This window comes from Eretmochelys imbricata, chromosome 4 (assembly GCF_965152235.1).
Source record: "Eretmochelys imbricata isolate rEreImb1 chromosome 4, rEreImb1.hap1, whole genome shotgun sequence".
Classification (NCBI taxonomy): domain Eukaryota; kingdom Metazoa; phylum Chordata; order Testudines; family Cheloniidae; genus Eretmochelys; species Eretmochelys imbricata.
The window spans coordinates 118763049-118774055 of record NC_135575.1 but is presented as its reverse complement, the minus strand read 5'-3'; the positions used below and the strand labels follow the sequence as shown (position 1 = coordinate 118774055).

General features: G+C 43.8%; 1 protein-coding gene across 1 annotated transcript; it reads left to right on the top strand.

The window, feature by feature from the left end:
• Window positions 1–7530: 7530 nt before the first annotated feature.
• DRD5 (dopamine receptor D5) lies at window positions 7531–9009 on the top strand. Its single transcript, XM_077814635.1, has one exon. The coding sequence runs from the start codon at window positions 7531–7533 to the stop codon at window positions 9007–9009; it is 1479 nt and encodes a 492-aa protein (XP_077670761.1).
• The last annotated feature ends 1998 nt before the right edge of the window (window positions 9010–11007 follow it).

Here is an 11007-nt window from a genome sequence, read left to right as displayed (position 1 = left end):
TTTGGGGGGAAAATTCAGGAGTAGGAGTGTGTTGGGATCACACTGCAAGTAGTAACTAAGACTGCTGAATGCCAGTGTGTGGCTGGTGTGCTGCTCACAGGCTGCTGGGGTCAGAATTGCTGGGCCAGGGTTCTGGCTATACACACGCACTCAGGGTGTGACCTGCAAACTGATTGTGAGCAACTCAAGTTGGAAGCTACAACAGCAAAGCATTGTGAGGCACCCAAGGTTGCAGGGCATGGGTGATAACATCTCACTGGTCTGGATTGCAGCTAGAATGCTATAGCCATCTTCATAGAAGGGGGCAGAAGGTGAGGTGTAGAGCTGTCTATAAATGGCTTTACACCAACAAGGATACCCCTTCACAGGGGTGATTCTTGGCTGCCCTTTTAGAGTAGCTTTGTCTGCTCTGTACTTCCAGAATAGTGCAGAGTGGATGAACTGGGAACCAAGGACTGAGCTCATTGACTGCAAACTTAATAAAATATGAAACAATGAGGAGAATTTCTCAGTCCCTGTTGTCCATGTTAAAACTGATCACTCCAACTGTGTTACAAATGTTTCCAATGTTATAGTGTTTTGGGCTCTATAAGTAGCTAATACCAATACGGAGTTAAAATATAGAGGTAGATACTGTGTCTGGGGTTAAGTTGTAAAAGGATTGCATCAAAAAGTATTCTATCAAGCAAATTCAAAAGCAAGCAAGAAAAACTACATGAAAAGCAGTTGAGAGCCATAGTACATTAGTCCATGGCCTCGGTTCAGCAAAGCATTTCAGCATCTGCTTAACTTAAGCATAATATTTAAGGTCCATCCCTATTCAGCATATCAGTTAAGCACGTGCTTAATTTTAAGATTACTTACGTTCCATTGATTTCACTGACATGTTTTAGTGCTTTGAAAGGGATGGAAAACACATGCTTGGATGTACAAGCAGGAGACTATTGAGTGGTTCATGTGGTATTGCCTCTCTATACAGCATGGGCGAAAAAAGTACTTTAATACTGCATCCAGTTCTGTTGTTCACACTTCAAAAATGGAAGTTAAAAACAGAAGAATGATCCAAGGAAACCTGCCTTACAGTAAGATTTAAGAAGCTCTGTATTTTTAATTCTTCAAAAGAGAAGGATAAAAGATTAAGACTTGATCATAGTATTCTCCCCTCTGTCACAGTTAGGGATTTTGAGTGGCTATACCTCTTGTCTGATCTTTGTATTTTTATGTAAATATTTTACTGTAGTGCTCTGGGTGCCTGTTCTTAAATGGATGTAGGTTTTGCTATACTAAAGAGTACAAAAAGCTAGACAAATTTCCTGAATAGAGATGCACAAACTCTTCTCTCTGAACCAGTCTAATTCCATTGCTTCCAATCTGCCAGCTGTATGAGAGAAGCACAATTTTTAACAGGCCTAAAAGAGGACACACTGTTTCAAGGGAGAAGCACAAAAACCATTAGAACATTAAAAAAGTAACACATCTCTTTGCAAGTGACAGTCTTAACCTTAATGGGCTACCCTTGAAATGGAATATATATGTAAACTGCGAGAGGGTGGGTAACCTATCAAGTGTTAAAGATTTTTATCTTATCTCAAAGAGTATGTTGCATGAGAATCTGAATCTGATAACCGACCACAACTGTGATCCTGCTATTGCTGCTCTGTGATCTGCTAGAAGTTTGTTCTTGACGTCCATGCTGACTGTTAGTTATCACTCTATCTTCTATGTGTTTGCAAATTGCTTAATTATTTGTTCCATAGTATTTCAGTATCTTAGGTTAAAGCTGACACGTCTGTAATTTCCTGAATTGTCCTTATTTCCCTTGCTGTAGAATGGCTCTATATTTGCCCTTTTCCAGTCCTGTGGAATCTCTCCCATCTTCCATTACTTTTTTTTGAAGATTGAGCCATTAGCAATTATATCTCCTCAGTCAGCTCCTTGAGTATTCTAGGATGTGTTTCATCAGGCTGGTGACTTGAATACCTCTAACTTGTCTAAGTAATTTTTTTAACTTGTTCTTCCCCTATTTTAGCCTCTGATCCTACCTCATTTTCACTGGCATTCACAAGATGCCCAATTGCTACTAACCTTTATGGTGAAAACAACTGAAACAAAAGTCATTTAGCACTGGTATTTCTAAATTTTCTGTTCTTGCTTGCCCCCCTTATTGGGTAATGGGCCTTGCTGTCCCTGGTCTTCCTCTTGCTTCTAATGTATTTGTAGAATGTTTTCTTGTTATCCTTTGTCTTTAACTAGTTTAATCTTATTTTGTGCCTTTGCCTCTCTAGTTTTTGTCCCCACTTACTTGTGTTGTTTGTTAAATTAGAAAGGATGAATATAGGCATAGCCAGCCTCAAGAGGCGACTATATTAGTATAGACAGTTTAAAATTTTATTTGTCTGCAAAGTAACTGAGTGAGTTTTGATTTAGTGATTTTTTTTTTTTTGGGTGGGGGGGAGGAGGAAGGAAACTAATAACTTCCTGAAATTAATGGAACAATCATGATGGGATGAGTAAAACTCTTTAAACACACACCACAAACTTTAACACACCAGATTCTCAGCACACTAATGGCAAATAAGGATGCCCTTCTCTACCCCTGTGAGCGTGACCCCAGGCAGGGGACTGTTAACATTAACATAATTTGTGTGGCTTTTTTCTTTACTAGCTTTCTGTCTTGGTTTGGCTGGACAGTTTTTTGTTTTTTTTTTCCTCTTCCCTCCTCCCCCTCCCCCGCCCCAATCTTTTGTGGTGTCTGGACTCCACTTCTTGTGGTCACTGGAGTTCCCAATATAGGAGATTATCTGTAAATAATATTTTTAAACCATAAGTCCAAGTCTTTAACTTCAGTTCACTAGGACATAGGGCTCCTAAGTTGAGTAATGGTCTCAAGCTGCAGTGGGGGAGATTTAGGTTGGATATTAGGAAAAACTTTTTCACTAGGAGGGTGGTGAAGCACTGGAATGTGTTACCTAGGGAGGTGGTGGAATCTCCTTTCTTTTGAGGTTTTTAAGGTCAGGCTTGACAAAGCCCTGGCTGGGATGACTTAGCTGGAGATTGGCCCTGCTTTAAGCAGGGATTTGGACTAGATGACCTCCTGAGGTCCCTTCCAACCCTGATATTCTATGATTCCAATAAAATGTTAGTATTTTTACTGGCTCTTATAATATGCCCACCATTGTAGCTGAGCTTCTGATTCTGTGGTGAGAGAGTGAAATTGTATGTATAATATACACATAGGCGTGAGGTAATGTGTATTAATATGCAAATTAGAGAACTACTTTCAGGCTCACTAGCTTTGTAAGGGTTGCAAGAGGTACTAAAGTGGAACAAACTTCATGCAAGCAGTACTTAGCATCTCTTCCTTGCTCACTGAAGTAAAACAAACAAACTTCTCTACTATTAAATGTCTGTCTGTTTCAATGATGGAGAAATAGTATCCTGTACTAAAATAATTGCAATTTCCTCAAGATGACCTAAAGAGAGAGAGACTTGTGCTTCCTTTTTTATATCTTACGATTTCCAGGGGCTTCCTGAGGTACTGCTTGGCTTTTCTTTTTCTTAGGGTGTCTTTTTTTTTTTTTAATTCTGCTTTTATTTCAGAAATATCAGGTATTTTAATTCTTGTCTTTCCTGTTCTTACTGGAGAAATGATTGGAAGTTTTCTCAGCTTTTAACTGAAAACAGATATTGAATCTTGAACAGATTTTTTTTTTCTTACAATTGTTTAAAATGTTTTGGTGCACCTATTTATTTTTTTACAACTGTCTGAATAAAAAACACTTACCTTTTGAGTCAAGCCTCTGATCCTCCAAAAACATATAGGCTTAACTTTACACAAGTGAATGGGGAATTCAATGAGACTAGAACATTAAACTCATGCTTACACTTTTTGCAGGATTAGAGCCTTAGACAGAATAATGATGGACTCTACAGAAAACCCAGAGACAGATGGAATCAAATTTTCATTTGCTATGTTGCTTGAATGTTATAAACAAGTCCTCCAGTTGTCCATTGAGTCTTCAGGGGAGATCAGGTACAGAAGGCTGGAATTATTAAGATTAAAATAATTTTCAAGCTTTTTATTCCTCAGGGAGAAGCAAGAATGACTTCAAAAACTTCTTTATTGTGGGTTACCTTTAAATATGTAGGGTGCCTTGTGTCCCTGGTATAGGCTGAAAGTAAATTAGATTTTGCCAAATGTGTGTTACAAAACTCTACTTGAACCTCTAATGCTATTTCCTGTAATCCTAATAATATATTAGGAAGGATCAAGTGCGAGTATAATCCACACACCTTCTGGGTGTGGTGTTCTGTCCCATCTAGTGGCACTGAGACCACTTAGAGATTTAATGAGTTTGCTCTATAGTCTAAGGGCATGGTGTCAAGGTTCCTTCCCCACTCTGAACTCTAGGGTACAGATGTGGGGACCTGCATGAAAACCTCCTAAATTTACGTTTACCAGCTTAGGTTAAAACTTCCCCAAGGTACAAACTATTTTACCTTTTGCCCTTGGACTGGCCGCTACCACCACCAAACTAATACTGGTTACTGGGGAAGAGCTGTTTGGACGCGTCCTTCCCCACAAAATACTTCCCAAAACCTTGCACCCCACTTCCTGGACAAGGTTTGGTAAAAAGCCTCACCAATTTGCCTAGGTGACTACAGACCCAGACCCTTGGATCTTAGGAACAATGAACAATCCTCCCAACACTTGCACCCCCCCTTTCCTGGGAAATGTTGGCTAAAAAGCCTCACCAATTTGCATAGGTGACCACAGACCCAAACCCTTGGATCTGAGAACAATGAAAAAGCATTCAGTTTCTTACAAGAAGACTTTTAATAAAAATAGAAGTAAACAGAAATGAAGAAATCCCCCCTGTAAAATCAGGATGGTAGATATCTTACAGGGTAATTAGATTCAAAAACATAGAGAACCCCTCTAGGCAAAACCTTAAGTTACAAAAAAGATACACAGACAGAAATAGTTATTCTATTCAGCACAATTCTTTTCTCAGCCATTTAAAGAAATCATAATCTAACACATACCTAGCTAGATTACTTACTAAAAGTTCTAAGACTCCATTCCTGGTCTATCCCCGACAAAGACAGACTATAGACAGACACAGACCCTTTGTTTCTCTCCCTCCTCCCAGCTTTTGAAAGTATCTTGTCTCCTCATTGGTCATTTTGGTCAGGTGTCAGCGAGGTTACCTTTAGCTTCTTAACCCTTTACAGGTGAGAGGAGCTTTCCCCTGGCCAGGAGGGATTTCAAAGGGGTTTACCCTTCCCTTTATATTTATGACATGACCACAGACCCAAAACCTTGGATCTTGAGAACAATGAAAAAAGCATTCAGTTTCTTAAAAGAAGAATTTTAATTGAAGAAAAAGTAAAAAGAATCACTTCTGTAAAATCAGGATGGTAAATACCTTACAGGGTAATTAGATTAAAAACCTAGAGAATCCCTCTAGGCAAAACCTTAAGTTACAAAAAGACACACAGACAGGAATATCCAGTCCATTCAGCACAGCTTATTTTCTCAGCCATTTAAACAAACAGAATCTACCACATATCTAGCTAGGTTACTTACTAAGCTCTAAGACTCCATTCCTGTTCTGTCCCCAGCAAAAGCATCACACAGACAGACCCAGACCCTTTGTTTCTCACCCCTCCAGCTTTGAAAGTATCTTGTCTCCTCATTGGTCATTGTGGTTAGGTGCCAGCGAGGTTATCCTAGCTTCTTAACTCTTTACAGGTGAAAGGGTTTTTCCTCTGGCCAGGAGGGATTTTAAAGGTGTTTACTCTTCCCTTAGTATTTGACACATGGTTACACTGGAAACTTCAAAGTGCTGTGACCGGTGTGTTCCCGCAGCAGCGCTTTGAAGTGCGAGTGTAGTTACGGGCGAGCGCTGGGAGAGCGCTCTCCCAGCGCTCCTGGTAATCCACCTCCAGGAGGGGATTAGCTCCGAGCGCTGGGAGCATGGCTTCTTGCCTGGGAGCCTGTTTACACTAGCGCTTTAAAGTGCTTTGACTTGCTGCACTCGGGGGTGATTTTTCACACTCCCGAGCCAGCAAGTTAGAGCGCTATAAAATGTAAGTGTAGCCAAGCCCTTAATTAACAGCCTGTTTGGCTTTTAGCTCATGCAGTAAGCTCCAGAGGTTCGATCCTACCCACCAGGCACTACACTAGGTTGTGAAATGTATTGTGGGGGCAGGTGCCATTTGTAATGCTTTCCTCACCAGCACCACTCCCTTATGAAGTTATGTGATTGAGTTTGTTTTTTTTTAATAAACATAATGCAAAAAAGCACTAATTTAGTAGTCCCCCGCTCCCAGGTGCTGATGGATGATGGCTCTAGCCTTATGCATCGAAAGAGTCACTCTAGATTAGCCAAACCATGTAGGAAATGATCCGCCGGACATCTCTCTGTTAATTCAGATGGAGCCCTAAACATTTTGGCCAATCTTGTCCAACTGCCTGTTCCTTGGATCTGGCCACATGGAGACACGAAATACAGACCCCTGCACAAGGGACATTGGTCATAGAGGGACTTCTACGCAGTGTGCCATCAGTCACCCCCTTCTGTCTCCTACCTCCGCTCTGCATCAGCAGGACCTCTAGGGCAGGTATTCTCTTCACCTTTTATCCCCATGGGCTTCCTGGAAACTGATAACAAGGGCAGGACAGAGGGTGAACCCCCCCGCCCCCCGAGATGTGTTTAACCTGCGCAGTGTGCAGGCGTTGGAAACAGTCACTCGGTGTCCCGTGGAGAGCTGAGCAGCACCGGGCGAGCGTGTGCCCGGAATGCCCCCGCCCCCTGTGGGCAGCGGCAGCGAGCCGCGCTGGGCGAGGCGGCGCACAAGCCCCGCTCCCGTGCGCCCACATCCCAAAGTTTTGTCCCCAACTCGCTCAGGGAGCGGAGGTTCAGGACAGCGGCTCCCCTTGCTATTGAGCATGCTCGGCTCGCCTGAGCGCACCCAGCGGCTCGGGGAGCGCAGGCGAGAGCGGCAGGAGCCGACACTCCGGCGGCAGCACTCGGAGCGTAGAGGGAGTCTCGCCGTCGCTCCGGGACGTACCCACAGCAGCAGGCGCAGCTAGAGCACGAGGGCTGGGCAAGCGGCGGCGCCCGGCGCGGAGAGCAGGAGCCGCCGCCCCCGCACTCGTTCAGGGGCGCGCTGAGAGCGGGGCACTGGCAGCGGCGGGGGGCAGCGGCAGCACCCCGCGCTTCGCGGAGAGTCCAGGCAGCGCAGCAGTGCCACTCGGGCGCACCGGCTGCAGGAGGGGAGCCTAACAGCAGCCCCGATGCCCCCTGAGTGAGTGCCGGGGGCGAACCGGGGGCCGCCGCCTCGGAGCAGGTTGCTAGCAGGAGCGAGCCCGGCAGCGGTCCGCGGCTGCTGTGGTGGCGGTGACCGGCTGGCGGAGTGAGCGCCCCCGGGGGATCCAATGGGGCCAAGCGATGGGCGCTCGGGAGAAGTATTAGTCGTGCAGCGCGCTTCCGCTGCCCTGGCCCCGGGGGGAGGGACCCAGCCATGCTGCAGTCTCCAGGGGAGAACCAGACCCTGCTCTCCCAGCCTCTCCCGCTTTCGCTGCTGTTGCAGCAGCCCGGGCCGCCTGCAGTGGGCGCTGGGGAGGGGTCAGGGGAGCCGCCTGTGGCTGCGGGGCCCGCGCAGATAGTGGCTGGCAGCCTACTGTCCCTGCTGATTCTCTGGACGCTCTTCGGCAACGTGCTGGTGTGTGTGGCCATCATCCGCTTCCGGCACCTGAGGAGCAAGGTCACCAACATCTTCATCGTGTCCTTGGCCGTCTCTGACCTCTTGGTGGCCCTGTTGGTGATGCCCTGGAAGGCAGTGGCCGAGGTGGCCGGCTACTGGCCCTTTGGGGCCTTCTGCAGTGTCTGGGTGGCCTTTGACATCATGTGCTCCACCGCCTCCATTCTGAACCTGTGTGTGATCAGCATGGACAGGTACTGGGCCATCTCCAGCCCATTCAGGTATGAGAGGAAGATGACCCAGAGGGTGGCTTTGGTGATGATCAGCGTGGCTTGGGCTTTGTCTGTCCTTATCTCCTTCATCCCTGTCCAGCTCAACTGGCACAAAGGCGGGGATGTTGATGGAGGTGGACCTGGCACTACCTCAGCAGCAGCAGACACTGGCCCCACCTGGGCGGAAGGGATTGGCACTAACTGGACAGTAGTATTGAGACCCTCAGAGGGGACTGCCAGCAGCAATGAGACTCTTGAGGGACAGGCTGAGAGCTGTGATTCCAGCCTCAACAGGACCTATGCTATCTCCTCCTCGCTGATCAGCTTTTATATCCCCGTGGCCATCATGCTAGTCACCTACACACGGATCTACCGCATTGCCCAAGTGCAGATCCGCAGGATTTCCTCCCTGGAGAGGGCAGCTGAGCATGCACAGAGTTGCCGGAGCAGCCACGTTGACTGCCACCACCACACCAGCCTCAAGACTTCCATCAGAAAAGAGACCAAGGTCTTGAAGACCCTCTCAGTCATCATGGGAGTCTTTGTCTGCTGCTGGCTGCCCTTCTTCATTCTGAACTGCATAGTCCCCTTTTGTGAGAGCCCCCCTGACAACCCTTATGCTGGCCTTCCCTGTGTCAGCGAGACCACCTTTAATATTTTTGTATGGTTTGGCTGGGCCAACTCATCCCTCAATCCCATCATCTATGCTTTCAATGCTGACTTCAGAAAGGTTTTCTCCAACCTCCTAGGGTGCAGTGAGTTTTGCTCTAGCACTCCAGTGGAGACAGTCAATATAAGCAATGAACTCATCTCCTACAATCAAGACACCCTTTTCCATAAGGAAATAGTGACTGCTTATGTCAACATGATCCCTAATGTGGTTGATTGCGAGGATGATCCTTTCGACAGGATGTCCCAGATCTCCCCAGACCATGAGATTGCCACCGACTCTGTGTGTGAGCTGGACTGTGAGGGGGAGATCTCCTTAGACAAAATAACACCTTTCACCCCAAATGGTTTACATTAAATTGCATTGTGTCCTGTCTGCTTTTACTGGATTGTACAACAAATTGCAAACACAGAATGAAAAGACTATTGCAAACACAGAATGAAAAGACTACTGGACTATTGGTCAGTCAATTCACTCCAACTGTGTCTTGCACTTTCAGGGTTTAGAAATTGCCACACAGAGTTGATAAAAACAAGCTTAATTCAACATCCCCAAAACTGAGAGAGGACTAGGAAGTTAAATCAGCCCTGGGGTGTGATACTGGGATATGACTAGTTAGTTAGTGTTTGTAAAAAGCTCTGAAGATGGAAAGTGCTCAAAGCATAAAGTATCATAACTTCTAAGAACAGGGACAGATGCTGTAATGACATGGTCACTAAAAATAAAAATTATTAGATTGTCCAATTCTTGTTTTTGTTTGAATTTTATGTGGAGCTAAGGGTTGGGCTGGTGGTGAACTGGGTGATTATTTAAATACTTGTTTCTGTTTCTTTCAAAACAGTTTCTCTGTAATTAATGTGTTTTCCTAGGCAGCATTATTGTCTTTGATATCTTTGCCCTGTCCTGAAGATGAAAATAAATGTTGTTGATCAAGGAGTTATTTTTCCTTCATTAGCATAAAGATTTACATTGTGTAAACAAATGTTAGCATTTCTACTTGAATGATTAAAGTAACTTATTATTTCAAAAGCAATCTAAAGTCCGTGTGGAAATAGAATGTCTGAGTTAAAGCAGTGCTCACAGGAAAATCTGATTTAAATTAGCTCTTTTTGATACTTCTACTCAGAGCTAGATTAATGCTTACAGTTTTTGTTCCCTTTGCATTAATTGTCACTGATGTCCTTTATTAGTCATGATTTTCTGTAGCTAAAATATCAAATGTGTATTTATAAAATATTAAAAATCATCTTAATTCTAAACCTGAATGGACTTTTAAGATGCTAATAGTGAGCAAAGAATAACCTCCTGATAGTGTTCACAACACTGTTTTCTATAGTAACTATTTTAGAAAATGAGAGCAGTAATTAGTCATTCCCAGTGTTGCTAGTAGGTTTTATAGTTTCAAGGAGCTCTCACCAATGCCAAAATGCATGACAGTACTGCTGTTGGATTTTAAACTGAAATCTCGTCTTGCTGAATCTTTAATTCAAACTTTTAAAATGTTAAAGGTATTTAATGAGATTTAGGATTTAGAAGATTTTAATACAGGTTTAGAAAAACATTACATTGAGGTGTTTTAAAGAAACTTTAATTCTACTAACTCATTCCAAGTACAATGGAGTGATTTTAGAATAGTTAGGTACATTATTTTAGAAACATTCTAAAGCATTTCAGCTCAGAAAATGGAAGTGAGAAATTGCCTGGGAAGAAGTAAATCAAAGGGAGCAAATTATTCATAAAACAAAGCCAACTCTTAAAAATCACATTTTAATATTTAATGTTTGACTTTTGTCTTGTTTTAAAAGTGTCATTGCTCATTTGCTTAAAGTTAAAAGAGCTTAAATAAGACTGAAATCAAATTATAAATGGCTTGATCCCACAGTCCTTATTCAGGCAGCACTTCCACTGAACACAGTAGGAATTTTGCTTAGTTAGGATTTAGTGATCAGACCTTTTTATGTATGTAGTATTTTTGGTGTTCTATTTAACATTAACTGGTTATGTAGATGTTTGTTTTCATTTTTCTCCTTTGGTCGCTGAGGGTGGATCTTCCTATTACTTATAGGTCTCAATTCATATCCTCTTCTGCCTGCCTTTTGGATTAGGGTATTGTGGATCTGGTTTAGGAAGGTTTTGGAAAGCAATAGTCTCTTGTACATAGTCAGGGTCATCCGACCACTAGGTCCACCTTAGGGATCAAAGAATACAAGCAAACAGGTTCTGTTTGCAAGATTAGTATTTACCCAGAGTAAAATTCACTTTCCCCGACTAATTCAGAGTAACTGGACTTTTTGTGGGTGGAATACCCAGAATATGGTGGTGGAGAGAAATATATTCTCAGCTAGGAGTCCGGTC

What these genes read in the sequence shown, in the direction of transcription:
- DRD5 (XM_077814635.1), top strand. Translation starts at nt 7,531, where the DNA reads ATGCTGCAGTCTCCAGGGGAGAACCAGACCCTGCTCTCCCAGCCTCTC.